The following is a 20,366-nucleotide window of genomic DNA, read 5'->3' on the forward strand; positions in this document are numbered from 1 at the left end:
TAAACTAAAGGCTTTCAGCCAGACCACTGATTCAAACAGCTCTTATTCGCTCCCATTTCACAGTAGAAGTCTGAAACAACGTTCTAAAGACTGTTGACATCTAGTGGAAGCCTTAGGAAGTGCAATCTGACCCCATTTACAGTGTATATTGGATAGGCAATCGCTTGAAAAACTACAAACCTCAGATTTCCCACTTCCTGGTTGGATTTTTCTCAGGTTTTTGCCTGCCATATGAGTTATGTTATACTCACAGACATTATTTTAACAGTTTTGGAAACTTTAGAATGTTTTCTATCCAAATCTACTAATTATATACATATTCTAGCTTCTGGGCCTGAGTAGCAAGCAGTTTACTCTGGGCACCTTATTCATCCAAGCTACTCAATACTGCCCCACAGATGTCTTTTTATAGCCTTCCCTGTTCCCTGAGCGATGAAGACCTAGTTACTGTTAGACAGCAGAACATCCACGAATAGAGCTTGAATATTCTCTCTATATATTTTTAAAGACACCAAATACAAAATCTGCCCTTGTTGCCTAAATATGCTCAAGAATAAAATGCAGATGTAAAAGTGAGAAAGGTTTTGGTTTCCATGACCATCAAAAGTGTTATCAGAGGGTTGTAGGACTATAGCCTCCACTATAATGGAGAACAGCATCTGGTGTGGCTGGGAATACGGCTCTTTAATCCTCTAGGGTCCATCTGGTGTGGCTGGGAATACGGCTCTTTAATCCTCCAGGATCCATCTGGTGTGGCTGGGAATACGGCTCTTTAATCCTCTAGGATCCATCTGGTGTGGCTGGGAATACGGCTCTTTAATCCTCTAGGATCCATCTGGTGTGGCTGGGAATACGGCTCTTTAATCCACCAGGATCCATCTGGTGTGGCTGTGAATACGGCTCTTTAATCCTCTAGGATCCATCTGGTGTGGCTGGGAATACGGCTCTTTAATCCTCTAGGATCCATCTGGTGTGGCTGGGAATACGGCTCTTTAATCCTCCAGGATCCATCTGGTGTGGCTGGGAATACGGCTCTTTAATCCTCTAGGATCCATCTGGTGTGGCTGGGAATACGGCTCTTTAATCCTCTAGGATCCATCTGGTGTGGCTGGGAATACGGCTCTTTAATCCTCTAGGATCCATCTGGTGTGGCTGGGAATACGGCTCTTTAATCCTCTAGGATCCATCTGGTGTGGCTGGGAATACGGCTCTTTAATCCTCCAGGATCCATCTGGTGTGGCTGGGAATACGGCTCTTTAATCCTCTAGGATCCATCTGGTGTGGCTGGGAATACGGCTCTTTAATCCTCTAGGATCCATCTTCATCTGGTTCTATCATCTGTAGAAGGTGGAGCACTGGTACACACACACACACACACACACACACACACACACACACACACACACACACACACACACACACACACACACACACATAGACACACACACACACACATAGACACACACACACACACATACACACACACACACATAGACACAAAGACACACACACAGTTTCTGAAGAGCTACTGAACTCAGAGGCCTAGCTCTCCGTCTCCAACCTGAATGAGGAGCGCACCGTGCAACACACAGAAGGAATCAAAGGGAAACCAAGACCTTGCAGATTGGTTCCTATTGTTGTTCCGTTACCAAGGGGAGGGCGGCTGTGCATTCGATCACCACTATGACTGCTTGGCGTATCCATGACAACCCTCGCCGCCCGCACACCTTTTCTTATTATTATTCAGTTGTCTTGGAGACAGCGCTGGTGCATATGGCGTGGTAACTAAAATAGTACTCCGCGATACATGGACAGATGCCATGTGTACGTGATATCTCAGGGAGAATCATATCCGGCATGCTGTCTGGTCAAAGCGGACACCAAAACATTCCCCACTGGTACAGGTGTATCGAGACACAAAGAGATGATTTCAGAAAAGGTCAGACTTAATCATCGTTGTACATACTGTACATCACATCGCTACATTGAACAGAGAATCATCTGCATGGATTCAGACCTAAACCAATTTAACGTCAAACACCATCCCCTGACTTCTTCTCTCTGGGCCCCTGGGTCTGTTACCTCAAACACCATCCCCTGACTTCTTCTCTCTGGGCCCCTGGGTCTGTTACCTCAAACACCATCCCCTGACTTCTTCTCTCTGTGCCCCTGGGTCTGTTACCTCAAACACCATCCCCTGACTTCTTCTCTCTGGGCCCCTGGGTCTGTTACCTCAAACACCATCCCCTGACTTCTTCTCTCTGGGCCCCTGGGTCTGTTACCTCAAACACCATCCCCTGACTTCTTCTCTCTGGGCCCCTGGGTCTGTTACCTCAAACACCATCCCCTGACTTCTTCTCTCTGTGCCCCTGGGTCTGTTACCTCAAACACCATCCCCTGACTTCTTCTCTCTGGGCCCCTGGGTCTGTTACCTCAAACACCATCCCCTGACTTCTTCTCTCTGTGTCCCTGGGTCTGTTACCTCAAACACCATCCCCTGACTTCTTCTCTCTGGGCCCCTGGGTCTGTGTTCATGAAGGGTCTCAGAGTGCAAGTGTCGATCTGCCATCTCCAGTGTAGTCTACCATCTCCAGTCTAGTCTACCATCTCCTGTGTAGTCTACCATCTCCAGTGTAGTCTGCCATCTCCTGTGTAGTCTACCATCTCCAGTGTAGTCTGCCATCTCCAGTGTAGTCCACCATCTCCTGTGTAGTCCGCCATCTCTAGTGTAGTCTGCCATCTCCAGTGTAGTCTGCCATCTCCAGTGTAGTCTGCCATCTCCAGTGTAGTCTACCATCTCCTGTGTAGTCTGCCATCTCTAGTGTAGTCTGCCATCTCCAGTGTAGTCTACCATCTCCTGTGTAGTCTGCCATCTCTAGTGTAGTCTGCCATCTCCAGTGTAGTCTGCCATCTCCAGTGTAGTCTGCCATCTCCAGTGTAGTCTACCATCTCCAGTGTAGTCTGCCATCTCCAGTGTAGTCCACCATCTCCAGTGTAGTCCACCATCTCCAGTGTAGTCTGCCATCTCCTGTCCTATATTGTTCTGCTTAGCCTGGTCCCAGATCTGTTTGTGCTTTATAGCCGACTCCTATGGTAAACAAGCTACACTGTCCCAGATCTGTGGTCTAATAGTGGAGAAAGGGATGTGTGTGTGTGTGTGTGTGTGTGTGTGTGTGTGTGTGTGTGTGTGTGTGTGTGTGTGTGTGTGTGTGTGTGTGACCGTATCTAATGGTAGAGACAGACCTGGGGTTAGTGGGTTCCTTGAATAAATTAGGAGGTGTCTGAGGAGGAAGACAGAGAGCCTGACAGAAGGAGAGGAGGAAGCCCCTAAAGACACACACACACACACACACACACACACACACACACACACACACACACACACACACACATTCACACACACACTTCACACACACACACGAGGCCCTAAAGTCACACACACACACACACACACACACACACACACACACACACACACACACACACACACACACACACACACACACACACACACACACACAGAGAGGCATAAAGTCATTATAGTGTACATCCTGTCTGGGGGGCTGTAGTTTCATGTCGTTCAAATTGTTAAAAAGTAAATCTGGCCCAGCTGTACGTGGCTTTGAAACGCAGCTAAATTGAAAACATGTTGGAGGGAGACTGTCTGATCAGAGCGGGGCAGATGGAGGGGAGATGGGGGAGATGGAGGGGAGATGGGGGAGATGGGGGAGATGAGGGAGATGGAGGGAGATGGGGGGGCGATATGGGGGAGATGGAGGAGAGATGGGGCAGATGGAGGGGAGATGGGGAGATGGAGGAGAGATGGGGGAGAGATGGGGGAGATGGAGGGGAGATGGAGGAGAGATGGGGAGATGGAGGGGAGATGGGGGGAGATGGAGGGGAGATGGAGGAGAGATGGGGGGAGATATGGGGGAGATGGGGGAGATGGGGGAGATGAGGGAGATGGAGGGAGATGGGGGAGATATGGGGGAGATATGGGGGAGATGGAGGAGAGATGGGGGAGATGGAGGAGATGGGGGGGTGATGGAGGGGAGATGGAGGAGTGATGGGGGAGATGGGGGGGTGATGGGGGAGATGGAGGAGAGATGGGGGAGATGGAGGGGAGATGGGGGGAGATGGAGGGGAGATGGAGGGGAGATGGGGGAGATGGAGGAGAGATGGGGGAGATGGAGGAGAGATGGAGGGAGATGGGGGAGATGGAGGGGAGATGGAGGAGAGATGGGGGAGATTGGGGGGAGATGGAGGAGAGATGGAGGTGAGATGGGGGAGATGGAGGGGAGATGGAGGGGAGATGGGGGGAGATGGAGGGGAGATGGGGAGATGGAGGTGAGATGGGGGAGATGGAGGGGAGATGGAGGAGATGGAGGGAGATGGAGGGAGATGGAGGGGAGATTGGGGGGAGATGGAGGAGAGATGGAGGGGAGATGGAGGGGAGATGGGGGGGTGAGCGATGAAGGAGAGAGAGGTCCTGCTTGACGCCTGGCGCTGTCTCCACATGCCATTACACATAAACTTACATTTACATTTTAGTCATTTAGCAGACGCTCTTATCCAGAGCGACTTACAGTAGTGAATGCATACATTTCGTTCAAAAAAAATTCCCGTACTGGTCCCCCTTGGGAATCGAACCCACAACCCTGGCGTTGCAAACATCATGCTCTACCAACTGAGCCACACTCAAATTATTTGAAGTGTAATGTCTAAACTCTCTCAATTCATTTCAATTCAAGGGCTTTATTGGCAGGGAAACATAACAATACGAAAGCAGGTCAAATGGATAAACAAAAGTGAAATAAACAATAAAAGTGAACAGTAAATATTACACTCACATTTCAAATGTCATATTATGTCTATATACAGTGTTGTAACGATGTGCAAATAGTTAAAGTACAAAAGGGAAAATAAATAAATGGTGTTTGTTCTTCACTGGTTGACCTTTTCTTGTGGGAACAGGTCACAAATCTTGCTGCTGTGATGTCACACTGTGTATTTCACCCAGTAGATATGGGACTTTATCAAAATCGGGTTTGTTTTCGAATTCTTTGTGGATATGTGTAATCTGAGGGAAATATGTGTCTCTAATATGGTCATACATTTGGCAGGAGGTTAGGAAGTGCAGCTCAGTTTCCACCTCATTTTGTGGGCAGTGTGCACATAGGCTGTACCCTCACAGTACCTCCCCCCACTCTACCCTCACAGTACCCCCACACTCTGTACCCTCACAGTAGCCCCCCACCCTGTACCCTCACAGTACCCCCCACACTCTGTACCCTCACAGTACCCCCACCCTGTACCCTCATAGTACCCCCCCACCCTGTACCCTCACAGTACCCCCCACCATGTACCCTCACAGTACCCCCCCACTCTGTACCCTCACAGTACCCCCCCACCCTGTACCCTCATAGTACCCCCCCACCCTGTACCCTCACAGTACCCCCACCCTGTACCCTCACAGTAAGAGGGTACATGGTAGAGCCACAGTAAGAGGGTACATGGTAGAGCCACAGTAAGAGGGTACATGGTTGAGCTAGCTGATGTCTCCATTTGGTGTTTTCCATCAGTTCCTACTAGAGGTCGACCGATTAATCGGAATGGCCGATTTCTTAGGGCCGATTTCAAGTTTTCATAACAATCGGTAATCGGTATTTTTGGACACCGATTGTTTAAAAAATATATATATTTAAATGTTACCTTTATTTAACTAGGCAAGTCAGTTAAGAACACATTCTTATTTTCAATGATGGCCTAGGAACGGTGGGTTAACTGCCTTGTTCAGGGGCAGAACAACAGATTTTTACCTTGTCAGCTCGGGGATTCGTTTCTGCAACCTTCCGCTTACTAGTCCAACGCTCTAACCACCTGCCTTACATTGCACTCCACTGCGTGGCAGGCTGACTACCTGTTATGCGAGGGCAGCAAGAAGCCAAGGTAAGTTGCTAGCTAGCATTAAACTTATCTTATAAAAAACAATCAATCTTAACATAATCACTAGTTAACTACACATGGTTGATGATATAACTAGTTTATCTAACGTGTCCTGCATTGCATATAATCAATGCGGTGCCTGTTAATTTATCATTGAATCACAGCCTACTTCGCCAAACGGGTGATTTAACAAGCGCATTCGCGAAAAAAGCACTGTCGTTGCACCAATGTGTACCTAACCATAAACATCAATGCCTTTCTTTAAAATCAGTACACAAGTATATATTTTTAAACCTGCATATTTAGTTAATATTGCCTGCTAACATGAATTTCTTATAACTAAGGAAATTGTGTCACTTCTCTTGCGTTCCGTGCAAGCAGTCAGGGTATATGCAGCAGTTTGGGCCGACTGGCTCGTTGCAAACTGTGTGAAGTCCATTTATTCCTAACAAAGACTGTAATTAATTTGCCAGAATTGTACATAATTATGACATAACATTGAAGGTTGTACAATGTAACAGCAATATTTAGACTTAAGGATGCCATCCGTTAGATAAAATACGGAATAGTTCCGTATTTCACTGAAAGAATAAACGATTTGTTTTCGAAATGATAGTTTCCGGATTCGACCATATTAATGACCAAAGGCTCGTATTTCTGTGTGTTATTATGTTATAGTTAAGTCTATGATTTGATATTTGATAGAGCAGTCTGACTGAGCGATGGTAGGCAGCAGCAGCTCGTAAGCATTCATTCAAACAGCACCTTGGTGCGTTTTACCAGCAGCTCTTCGCTGTGCTTCAAGCATTGAGCTGTTTATGACTTCAAGCCTATCAACTCCCGAGATTAGGCTGGTGTAACCGATGTGAAATGGCTAGCTAGTTAGCGGGTGCGCGCAAATAACGTTTCAATTGGTGATGTCACTCGCTCTGAGACTTGGAGTAGTTGTTCCCTTTGCTCTGCAAGGACCGCGGGTTTTGTGGAGTGATGGGTAACGATGCTTGAGGGTGGCTGTTGTCGATGTGTTCCTGGTTCGAGCCCAGGTAGGAGCGAGGAGAGGGACGGAAGCTATACTGTTACACAGGCAATACTAAAGTGCCTATAAGAACATCCAATAGTCAAAGGTATATGAAATACAAATCGTATAGAGAGAAATAGTCCTATAATTCCTATAACCTCAACCTAAAACTTCTTACCTGGAAATATTGAAGACTCATGTTAAAAGGAACCACCAGCTTTCATATGTTCTTATGTTCTGAGCAAGGAACTTAAACGTTATATTTTTTACATGGCACATATTGCACTTTTACTTTCTTCTCCATGTCACGTCCTGACCAGTAAAGGGGTTATTTGTTATTGTAGGTTGGTCAGGACGTGGCAGGAGGTGTTTGTTTTATGTGGTTCGGGGTTTGTTGGGATATGTATTTATGTAAGAGGGGTGTTTGTTTTATGTGTCCCGGGGTTTTTGGGTATTGTTCTGGTTTTGTATTTCTATGATTTTCTAGGTTGTGTATTTCTTTGTTGGCCTGGTATGGCTCTCATTCAGGAACAGATGTACATCGTTGTTGCTGATTGGGAGTCATACTTAGGTAGTCCTTTTTTCACCTGTGGTTTGTGGGAAGTTGTTTTTGCACTGCTGTGTTTAGCCTGCAAGACTGTTTGTCGTTCATTTTCTTGTTTTGTTATTTAAGTGTTCAATAAAAGTTTAATATGAGCACTCAACCCGCTGCGCCTTGGTCTACTACATACGACGACCGTTACAATCCAATACTTTGTTTTTGCATTATTTATACCAAATTGAACGTTTCATTATTATACATTTGAGGCTAAATTGATTTGATTGATGTATTATATTAAGTTAAAGTAAAAGTGTTCATTCAGTATTGTTGTAATTGTCATTATTACAAATAAATAAATAAATACCGTTTTTTAAAAATTGGCCGATTAATCGGCATCGGCGGTTTTTGGTCCTCCAATAATCGGTATCGGTATCGGCGTTGAAAAATCATAATCAGTTGACCTCTAGTTCCTACTAATCTGTCAGAAGCATTGTGTTACGTAATTAAAGGAAATATATGCGTGCTTTGACAATTCTCAGCTCCAAAAGAGTGATCAAATGAAGATACTACATCTGTATATGCAGCGTTACCGCGTGGGACGGATTCAGACACGGACAAAGTGACACACTGTAGACTACTGATGCTTCGTCTTATGACACGTATTTCAGTGACAGAAAAACCTCCCTCTCCATCTCTGTCACCAGCGTCATCAGGCTCAGTGGCCTTAGCTCAGTGTTTATTTCTATAAGGTTGAAGAGAGCCAAAGAGGACCAGAGGCCAGCCAGCATGGCCAAAGGCCCTCCAGCCTCCACACTATCATCATAAAGAATGTTAGCCTGAGGGATGGAGTGATGGAAGGATGGAGACAGAGAAAGATGAGCCGAGGATGATATGAGAAGAAAGGGGACAGTAACTGAAAAGTCCCATTGGCCAATCAGGGCTTGGGTCAGAAATCCTGCTGGGAGCTGATGGGTTGGCTTGGCGGAGCTTCAAAGACCAGGAAGTGACCTGGGGTTTGTTCAGAGTGTCTACGTGTCGCCGCTGTCTCAATACATCACATTTCAAATTTACATTTGAGTCATTTAGCAAACGCTCTTTTTCAGAGGGACTCAGAGTTAGTGCACTCATCTTAAGATAGCTAGGTTAACCACACATCACAGTCATAGTCAATTTTTCCTCCATAAAGTAACTATCAGCAAAACAGAGCTAGCAGGGAGGGAAAGTAAAGAGCGAGTGATAGTTAACGAAAAGCATATTTCTGTTTTTTTTGGGGGGGTGGGGGTCCGAGACAGGGATGCTGTGGGATTATTTACTGTGGGATTTATTTAAACGTTATTATGTATTTATTTGGCGGGCGCAGTGGGTGGGGGTCGGGTGAGGAGGGGGTGCTGTGGGCGGAGTGTTTGTATCTGGCTTAACAGCAGACAGAAGTGTCTGAACTAGCCCTATGTCCTCATGGCCACATCTCACCCAACACGGCCCTGCAGGCCCCCTGAGTAACATTATGGTAGTGAAGAACATAGTTAACACTGTCCTGCAGGCCTGAGTAACATTATGGTAGTGAAGAACATAGTCAACACTGTCCTGCAGGGCCCCTGAGTAACATTATGGTAGTGAAGAACATAGTCAACACTGTCCTGCAGGGCCCCTGAGTAACATTATGGTAGTGAAGAACATAGTCAACACTGTCCTGCAGGGCCCCTGAGTAACATTATGGTAGTGAAGAACATAGTCAACACTGTCCTGCAGGGCCCCTGAGTAACATTATGGTAGTGAAGAACATAGTCAACACTGTCCTGCAGGGCCCCTGAGTAACATTATGGTAGTGAAGAACATAGTCAAGACTGTCCTGCAGGGCCCCTGAGTAACATTATGGTAGTGAAGAACATAGTTAACACTGTCCTGCAGGGCCCCTGAGTAACATTATGGTAGTGAAGAACATAGTCAACACTGTCCTGCAGGGCCCCTGAGTAACATTATGGTAGTGAAGAACATAGTTAACACTGTCCTGCAGGCCCCCTGAGTAACATTATGGTAGTGAAGAACATAGTCAACACTGTCCTGCAGGGCCCCTGAGTAACATTATGGTAGTGAAGAACATAGTTAACACTGTCCTGCAGGGCCCCTGAGTAACATTATGGTAGTGAAGAACATAGTCAACACTGTCCTGCAGGGCCCCTGAGTAACATTATGGTAGTGAAGAACATAGTTAACACTGTCCTGCAGGGCCCCTGAGTAACATTATGGTAGTGAAGAACATAGTTAACACTGTCCTGCAGGGCCCCTGAGTAACATTATGGTAGTGAAGAACATAGTTAACACTGTCCTGCAGGCCCCCTGAGTAACATTATGGTAGTGAAGAACATAGTTAACACTGTCCTGCAGGCCTGAGTAACATTATGGTAGTGAAGAACATAGTCAACACTGTCCTGCAGGGCCCCTGAGTAACATTATGGTAGTGAAGAACATAGTTAACACTGTCCTGCAGGCCTGAGTAACATTATGGTAGTGAAGAACATAGTCAACACTGTCCTGCAGGGCCCCTGAGTAACATTATGGTAGTGAAGAACATAGTTAACACTGTCCTGCAGGCCTGAGTAACATTATGGTAGTGAAGAACATAGTCAACACTGTCCTGCAGGGCCCCTGAGTAACATTATGGTAGTGAAGAACATAGTCAACACTGTCCTGCAGGCCCCCTGAGTAACATTATGGTAGTGAAGAACATAGTCAACACTGTCCTGCAGGGCCCCTGAGTAACATTATGGTAGTGAAGAACATAGTTAACACTGTCCTGCAGGCCTGAGTAACATTATGGTAGTGAAGAACATAGTCAACACTGTCCTGCAGGCCCCCTGAGTAACATTATGGTAGTGAAGAACATAGTTAACACTGTCCTGCAGGCCTGAGTAACATTATGGTAGTGAAGAACATAGTTAACACTGTCCTGCAGGGCCCCTGAGTAACATTATGGTAGTGAAGAACATAGTCAACACTGTCCTGCAGGCCTGAGTAACATTATGGTAGTGAAGAACATAGTCAACACTGTCCTGCAGGGCCCCTGAGTAACATTATGGTAGTGAAGAACATAGTCAACACTGTCCTGCAGGGCCCCTGAGTAACATTATGGTAGTGAAGAACATAGTCAACACTGTCCTGCAGGGCCCCTGAGTAACATTATGGTAGTGAAGAACATAGTCAACACTGTCCTGCAGGGCCCCTGAGTAACATTATGGTAGTGAAGAACATAGTCAACACTGTCCTGCAGGCCTGAGTAACATTATGGTAGTGAAGAACATAGTCAACACTGTCCTGCAGGGCCCCTGAGTAACATTATGGTAGTGAAGAACATAGTCAACACTGTCCTGCAGGCCTGAGTAACATTATGGTAGTGAAGAACATAGTCAACACTGTCCTGCAGGGCCCCTGAGTAACATTATGGTAGTGAAGAACATAGTTAACACTGTCCTGCAGGCCCCCTGAGTAACATTATGGTAGTGAAGAACATAGTTAACACTGTCCTGCAGGGCCCCTGAGTAACATTATGGTAGTGAAGAACATAGTTAACACTGTCCTGCAGACCCCCTGAGTAACATTATGGTAGTGAAGAACATAGTCAACACTGTCCTGCAGGGCCCCTGAGTAACATTATGGTAGTGAAGAACATAGTTAACACTGTCCTGCAGGGCCCCTGAGTAACATTATGATAGTGAAGAACATAGTTAACACTGTCCTGCAGGGCCCCTGAGTAACATTATGGTAGTGAAGAACATAGTTAACACTGTCCTGCAGGGCCCCTGAGTATCATTATGGTAGTGAAGAACATAGTCAACACTGTCCTGCAGGGCCCCTGAGTAACATTATGGTAGTGAAGAACATAGTTAACACTGTCCTGCAGGCCCCTGAGTAACATTATGGTAGTGAAGAACATAGTCAACACTGTCCTGTAGGGCCCCTGAGTAACATTATGGTAGTGAAGAACATAGTTAACACTGTCCTGCAGGGCCCCTGAGTAACATTATGGTAGTGAAGAACATAGTTAACACTGTCCTGCAGGCCTGAGTAACATTATGGTAGTGAAGAACATAGTCAACACTGTCCTGCAGGGCCCCTGAGTAACATTATGGTAGTGAAGAACATAGTTAACACTGTCCTGCAGGCCCCCTGAGTAACATTATGGTAGTGAAGAACATAGTTAACACTGTCCTGCAGGCCCCCTGAGTAACATTATGGTAGTGAAGAACATAGTTAACACTGTCCTGCAGGGCCCCTGAGTAACATTATGGTAGTGAAGAACATAGTTAACACTGTCCTGCAGGGCCCCTGAGTAACATTATGGTAGTGAAGAACATAGTTAACACTGTCCTGCAGGGCCCCTGAGTAACATTATGGTAGTGAAGAACATAGTTAACACTGTCCTGCAGGGCCCCTGAGTAACATTATGGTAGTGAAGAACATAGTTAACACTGTCCTGCAGGCCTGAGTAACATTATGGTAGTGAAGAACATAGTTAACACTGTCCTGCAGGCCTGAGTAACATTATGGTAGTGAAGAACATAGTCAACACTGTCCTGCAGGCCCCCTGAGTAACATTATGGTAGTGAAGAACATAGTTAACACTGTCCTGCAGGGCCCCTGAGTAACATTATGGTAGTGAAGAACATAGTTAACACTGTCCTGCAGGGCCCCTGAGTAACATTATGGTAGTGAAGAACATAGTCAACACTGTCCTGCAGGCCTGAGTAACATTATGGTAGTGAAGAACATAGTCAACACTGTCCTGCAGGCCTGAGTAACATTATGGTAGTGAAGAACATAGTCAACACTGTCCTGCAGGCCCCCTGAGTAACATTATGGTAGTGAAGAACATAGTCAACACTGTCCTGCAGGCCTGAGTAACATTATGGTAGTGAAGAACATAGTCAACACTGTCCTGCAGGGCCCCTGAGTAACATTATGGTAGTGAAGAACATAGTTAACACTGTCCTGCAGGCCTGAGTAACATTATGGTAGTGAAGAACATAGTTAACACTGTCCTGCAGGGCCCCTGAGTAACATTATGGTAGTGAAGAACATAGTCAACACTGTCCTGCAGGGCCCCTGAGTAACATTATGGTAGTGAAGAACATAGTCAACACTGTCATGCAGGCCTGAGTAACATTATGGTAGTGAAGAACATAGTCAACACTGTCCTGCAGGGCCCCTGAGTAACATTATGGTAGTGAAGAACATAGTCAACACTGTCCTGCAGGGCCCCTGAGTAACATTATGGTAGTGAAGAACATAGTTAACACTGTCCTGCAGGGCCCCTGAGTAACATTATGGTAGTGAAGAACATAGTTAACACTGTCCTGCAGGGCCCCTGAGTAACATTATGGTAGTGAAGAACATAGTTAACACTGTCCTGCAGGGCCCCCTGAGTAACATTATGGTAGTGAAGAACATAGTTAACACTGTCCTGCAGACCCCCTGAGTAACATTATGGTAGTGAAGAACATAGTTAACACTGTCCTGCAGGCCTGAGTAACATTATGGTAGTGAAGAACATAGTTAACACTGTCCTGCAGGTCTGAGTAACATTATGGTAGTGAAGAACATAGTTAACACTGTCCTGCAGGCCCCCTGAGTAACATTATGGTAGTGAAGAACATAGTCAACACTGTCCTGCAGGGCCCCTGAGTAACATTATGGTAGTGAAGAACATAGTTAACACTGTCCTGCAGGCCCCCTGAGTAACATTATGGTAGTGAAGAACATAGTCAACACTGTCCTGCAGGGCCCCTGAGTAACATTATGGTAGTGAAGAACATAGTCAACACTGTCCTGCAGGCCCCCTGAGTAACATTTTGGTAGTGAAGAACATAGTTAACAAAACCTGCTTGGTTCCAACAATACACACCGGACATACAGTTGGTAAGTCAGAGTAATTGACTGGCTGTAGACAAGCTCAGTGGAAACAGGCTGTACAGGGACATTGAAGGAACATTGTCTGAGTCACACAGCAAGGCCAAGCCATCTCATCACAGACGCTATGCAGCATGCATGTTGACTAGCATCAGAGAATTAAAGCCATTCTGAAAGGACCACTACGTAGCACAGAGTAGTGGGATTAAATATTCATCTACCAAAGTGGATTTTCCTCCCTCAGCTGCAAAGCAGGAATAAAGTACAGATCCCTCTCCTCTCCTCCTGTACTCTCCTACTCCCCTCCCCTCTCTTCCTGTACTCTCCTACTCCCCTCCCCTCTCCTCCTGTACTCTCCTACTCCCATCCCCTCTCCTCCTGTACTCTCCTACTCCCCTCCCCTCTCCTCCTGTACTCTCCTACTCCCCTCCCCTCTCCTCCTGTACTCTCCTCCTGTCCTCTCCGATCCTACTCTCCTCCTGTACTCTCCTCCCCTCCCCTCACCTCCCCTCTCCGCTCCTACTCTCCTCCCCTGTCCTCCTGTACTCTCCTCCCCTCACCTCCCCTCTCCTCCTTTCTCTTCCTCCCATCTGCTTCTCTACTCTCCTCCCCTCTCCTCTACTCTCCTCACCTCCCCTCTCCTCCTCTCTCTTCCTCCCCTCTCCTTCTCTACTCTCCTCCCCTCCCCTCTCCTCTGCTCTCCTCCCCCTCTCCTCCTCACCTCTCCTCCTCCCTTCCCTCTCCTCTCCTTTACCCTGAGAGAGAGGGAGAGAGGGAAAGAGGGAGAGAGGGAGAGAGGAAGAGAGAGGGAGAGAGGTAGAGAGAGGGAGAGAGAGAGAGGGAGAGAGAGGGGGGAGAGAGGGAGGTAGAAAGAGAGAGAGCAAGAGAGAGAGGGAGGTAGAAAGAGAGAGAGCGAGAGAGAGAACGAGAGAGGAAGAGAGAGGGAGAGAGGAAGAGAGAGGAAGAGAGAGGGAGAGAGAGGGAGGTAGAGAGAGAGAGAGAGAGAGAGAGAGAGAGAGAGAGAGAGAGAGAGAGAGAGAGAGAGAGAGAGAGGGAGGGGGAGACAATGTAATGGGATGAGAGCAGCCTTTCTGATGTCCATTTGTTGTCCTCTCTCTCCATCTTCCCTCCATCTCTCCCTCCTCTTTCTCTCTTCCGCTCCTACTCCCCAGCCTCTCCAGTCTCCCCAGTCTCCCCAGCCTCTCCAGTCTCCCCAGTCTCTCCAGTCTCTCCAGTCTCCCCAGTCTCTCCAGTCTCCCCAGTCTCTCTAGTCTCCCCAGCCTCCCCAGCCTCCCCAGTCTCCCCAGCCTCCCCAGTCTCCCCAGTCTCCCCAGTCTCCCCAGCCTCCCCCGTCTCTCCAGTCTCCCCAGTCTCCCCAGTCTCTCCAGTCTCTCCAGTCTCTCCAGTCTCTTCAGCCTCCCCCGTCTCTCCAGTCTCCCCAGTATCCCCAGTCTCTCTAGTCTCTCCAGTCTCTCCAGTCTCCCCAGTCCCTTCAGTCTCTCCAGTTTCCTCAGTCTCTTCAGTCTCTCCAGCCTCTCCAGCCTCACCAGTATCTCCAGTCCCTTCAGTCTCTCCAGTTTCCTCAGTCTCTTCAGTCTCTCCAGTCTCCCCAGTCTCCCCAGTCTCTCCAGCCTCCCCAGTCTCCCCAGTCTCTCCAGTCTCCCCAGTCTCTCCAGTCTCCCCAGTCTCTCCAGTCTCTCCAGTCTCCCCAGTCTCCCCAGTCTCCCCAGTCTCTCCAGTCTCTCCAGCCTCCCCCGTCTCTCCAGTCTCCCCAGTCTCCCCAGTCTCTCCAGTCTCCCCAGTCTCTCCAGTCTCCCCAGTCTCTCCAGTCTCTCCAGTCTCTCCAGCCTCCCCCGTCTCTCCAGTCTCCCCAGTCTCCCCAGTCTCTCTAGTCTCTCCAGTCTCTCCAGTCTCCCCAGTCCCTTCAGTCTCCCCAGTCTCCCCAGTCTCTCCAGTCTCCCCAGTCTCTCCAGCCTCCCCAGTCTCCCCAGTCCCTTCAGTCTCTCCAGTTTCCTCAGTCTCCCCAGTCTCTTCAGTCTCCCCTTTGTAACCACTGCTGTCCTGCTGGCACTTTGTTCTCCCTTCACATGCGTGTTGTGAAGTGTAGTGTAATGTGGACATGGAACATGATGGTAGACTGTGCAGACTACAGGAGATCATGGTCAGGTTGTCTCTCTGGTATTCATAGTGTGTCCTGTGGTTGTCAGGTAGTACGCCAGAGAGAGAGAGAGGGAGAGAGGGAGAAGAGAGAGAGAGGGAGGAGAGAGAGGGAGGAGAGAGAGAGAGAGGGAGAAGAGAAAGAGAGAGAGAGATCACAGCCAAGAATAGATTATATTTTCCGGTTCACAAGTAAATGGCTCCAGCCTGAAATCTGTTGTGACAAATTTGTGTTGGCCCACAGGTTGTGCTTTTTCAAAACCAGGAACAATTAGCTAGCCACACATTATGCAGTCACAGACTACAGAGAGAGACAGAGAGAGACAGAGAGAGAGAGAGAGAGAGAGAGAGAGAGAGAGAGAGAGAGAGAGAGAGAGAGAGAGAGAGAGAGAGAGAGAGAGAGAGAGAGAGAGAGAGAGAGACACAGAGACAGAGACAGAGACAGAGACAGAGACAGAGAGAGAGACAGAGAGAGAGAGGAGAAATAGGGAGATGATGAGTCCATGTCAATCTCCAGCTCTGACAGACAGACAGACAGACAGACAGACAGACAGACAGACAGACAGACAGACAGACAGACAGACAGACAGACAGACAGACAGACAGACAGACAGACAGACAGACAGACAGACAGACAGACAGACAGACAGACAGACAGACAACAGACAGACAGACAGACAGGCAGATATACTGTACATGCAAACAGACAGGCAGACAGACAAACAGACAAGCTTTATCTTACCTCAGAGGATTAGTGTCCAACACTTCTAATGTAGACGGATAACAGCCACCTGACAGACTTTAGAAGACGTTTTAAAAGAATAAACTACACGTTTGCATTTCCTGCTGAGCAGTAAAATTCTCAGCAACAAAGGAATGATCAAATTAAGATCCTACATCTGTAGATATGTGACCTTCTGGTTAGTAGTTCTACATTAACAATTCTCCTGGCTAGTAGTTCTACATTAACCATTCTCCTGGTTAGTAGTTCTACATTAACCATTCTCCTGGCTAGTAGTTCTACATTAACCATTCTCCTGGCTAGTAGTTCTACATTAACCATTCTCCTGGCTAGTAGTTCTACATTAACCATTCTCCTGGCTAGGTGTTCTACATTAACCATTCTCCTGGCTAGTAGTTCTACATTAACCATTCTCCTGGCTAGTAGTTCTACATTAACCATTCTCCTGGCTAGTAGTTCTACATTAACCATTATCCTGGCTAGGTGTTCTACATTAACCATTCTCCTGGCTAGTAGTTCTACATTAACCATTCTCCTGGCTAGTTCTACATTAACCATTCTCCTGGCTAGTAGTTCTACATGAACCATTCTCCTGACTAGTAGTTCTACATTAACCATTCTCCTGGCTAGTAGTTCTACATTAACCATTCTCCTGGCTAGTAGTTCTACATTAACCATTCGCCTGGCTAGTAGTTCTACATGAACCATTCTCCTGGCTAGTAGTTCTACATGAACCATTCTCCTGGCTAGTAGTTCTACATGAACCATTCTCCTGGCTAGTAGCTCTACATGAACCATTCTCCTGGCTAGTTCTACATTAACCATTCTCCTGGCAAGTAGTTCTACATTAACCATTCTCCTGGCTAGGTGTTCTACATTAACCATTCTCCTGGCTAGTAGTTCTACATTAACCATTCTCCTGGCTAGTAGTTCTACATTAACCATTCTCCTGGCTAGTAGTTCTACATTAACCATTCTCCTGGCTAGTAGTTCTACATTAACCATTCTCCTGGCTAGTAGTTCTACATTAACCATTCTCCTGGCTAGTAGTTCTACATTAACCATTATCCTGGCTAGGTGTTCTACATTAACCATTCTCCTGGCTAGTAGTTCTACATTAACCATTCTCCTGGCTAGTTCTACATTAACCATTCTCCTGGCTAGTAGTTGTACATTAACCATTCTCCTGGCTAGTAGTTCTACATTAACCATTCTCCTGGCTACTAGTTCTACATTAACCATTCTCCTGGCTAGGTGTTCTACATGAACCATTCTCCTGGCTAGTTCTACATTAACCATTCTCCTGGCTAGTAGTTCTACATTAACCATTCTCCTGGCTAGTAGTTCTACATTAACCATTCTCCTGGCTAGGTGTTCTACATTAACCATTCTCCTAGCTAGTAGTTCTACATTAACCATTCTCCTGGCTAGTAGTTCTACATTAACCATTCTCCTGGCTAGTTCTACATTAACCATTCTCCTGGCTAGTAGTTCTACATTAACCATTCTCCTGGCTAGTAGTTCTACATTAACCATTCTCCTGGCTAGTAGTTCTACATTAACCATTCTCCTGGCTAGTTCTACATTAACCATTCTCCTGGCTAGTAGTTCTACATTAACCATTCTCCTGGCTAGTTCTACATTAACCATTCTCCTGGCTAGTAGTTCTACATTAACCATTCTCCTGGCTAGTTCTACATTAACCATTCTCCTGGCTACTAGTTCTACATTAACCATTCTCCTGGCTAGTAGTTCTACATTAACCATTCTCCTGGTGATCCAACTGGTCCTTATGGATGATACTGACAAGCATGTCTTACCATGAACCATTTTCATTGGTAACTCTAATGAAGATAAATAGTATGGAAATGTGGTCTGTTTTAAACACAACCTGTCTGTATCACCATGTATATTAATATCCCATGGTCCAACAAAACATGACCTGTCTGTCTCCACCACACAGCATCCATCAAAACATATCAAGTCATTCCATATTAACTTCACACAGCCAGCAGTTACAGTCTCAACCACACCCAGTAACATACAGGAGGACCAGGTCACCGCACAGCCAGCAGTTACAGTCTCAACCACACGCAGTAACGTACAGGAGGACCAGGTCACCGCACAGCCAGCAGTTACAGTCTCAACCACACGCAGTAACGTACAGGAGGACCAGGTCACCACACAGCCAGCAGTTACAGTCTCAACCACACGCAGTAACATACAGGAGGACCAGGTCACCACACAGCCAGCAGTTACAGTCTCAACCACACCCAGTAACGTACAGGAGGACCAGGTCACCACACAGCCAGCAGTTACAGTCTCAACCACACGCAGTAACATACAGGAGGACCAGGTCAGCACATTTTCTTTACTAGACAAGTCAGTTAAGAACAAATTCTTATTTACAATGACAGCCTAGCCCAGCCAAACCTGGACGACGCTGGGCAAATTGTGCACCATCCTATGAGACTCCCAATCACGGCAAGATGTGATGCAGCCTGGATTCGAACCAGGGTCTGTAGTGACACCTCTAGCACTGAGATGCAGTGACCTAGACCACTGCACCACTCGGGAGCCCCACATTCCCTCCATTCACTCTACACAAATACCATTTACACACTCAAAAACCATTTACACACTCAAACACCATGTACACACTCAACACCATTTACACACTCAAACACCATGTACACACTCAAACACCATTTACACACTCAAACACCATGTACACACTCAAACACCATTTACACACTCAAACACCATTTACACACTCAACACCATTTACACACTCAAACACCATGTACACACTCAAACACCATTTACACACTCAACACCATTCACTCTACACAAACACCATTTACACACTCAAACACCATTTACACACTCAAACACCATTTACACGCTCAAACACCATTTACACACTCAAAAACCATTTACACACTCAACACCATTTACACACTCAAACACCATGTACACACTCAAACACCATTTACACACTCAACACCATTCACTCTACACAAACACCATTTACACACTCAAACACCATTTACACACTCAAACACCATTTACACGCTCAAACACCATTTACACACTCAAACGCCATGTACACACACAAACACCATTTACACACTCAAACACCATTTACACACTCAACACCATTTACACACTCAAACACCATGTACACACTCAAACACCATTTACACACTCAAACACCATTTACACACTCAAACACCATTTACACACTCAAACACCATTTACACACTCAACACCATTTACACACTCAAACACCATGTACACACTCAAACACCAACACCATTTACACACTCAAACACCAACACATACAGTATGTACCATACAGAAGTCCCAAGTCAACATATTAGCTGCACTCCACATAACGTAAATGTAAATGTCACCAAACCACAAAAGGGAGGATGGTGATACAGGTATCATGACAACTCAACCCCCCCACACAGCCACCTGGTACCTCCAGTCAAACAGAGCATAATAACCATAGCAACATGACATAAGAGCCTGTGTCAGATCAGGTGTGACTTACCAGGTTTGAGTTGGTGGCGTTGGAGTCGTCCTCTGGGAAGGGGATGTAGACAGCTAAGGCCACGCAGTTCGCAAATATAGTCATCAAAATGATGATTTCAAACGGTCTGGAAGAGCTGGAGTTAAGGAAGGAAGCTGGAGATCAGATGACAGAGAAAGATGCATCCCAAATGGCACCCTATTCCCTATATAGTTCTCTACTATTCCCTATATAGTGCCCTACTATTCCGTATATAGTGCCAGACTATTCCCTATATAGTGCCCTACTATTCCCTATATAGTGCCCTACTATTCCCTATATAGTGCCATACTATTCCCTAAATAGTGCCATACTATTCCCTATATAGTGCCAGACTATTCCCTATATAGTGCCCTACTATTCCCTATATAGTGCCCTACTATTCCCTATATAGTGCCCTACTATTCCCTATATAGTGCACTACTATTCCCTATATAGTGCCCTACTATTCCCTATATAGTGCCCTACTATTCCCTATATA

The 20,366-nt window shown here is 46.4% G+C and overlaps 1 protein-coding gene across 1 annotated transcript in view; it reads right to left on the reverse strand.

The window, feature by feature from the left end:
- The window catches only part of LOC106609797 (voltage-dependent L-type calcium channel subunit alpha-1C), a 588,474-nt gene that overhangs the window by 361,539 nt on the left and 206,569 nt on the right, over window positions 1-20,366 (reverse strand). Inside the window, exon 3 of the mRNA XM_045722531.1 lies at window positions 19,868-19,973. Within this exon, the coding sequence (XP_045578487.1) occupies window positions 19,868-19,973 (106 nt within the window). The remainder of the gene's footprint in view (window positions 1-19,867; window positions 19,974-20,366) is intronic.

The sequence above is a fragment of the Salmo salar genome, chromosome ssa07 (genome assembly GCF_905237065.1).
Source record: "Salmo salar chromosome ssa07, Ssal_v3.1, whole genome shotgun sequence".
NCBI classification, from domain to species: domain Eukaryota; kingdom Metazoa; phylum Chordata; class Actinopteri; order Salmoniformes; family Salmonidae; genus Salmo; species Salmo salar.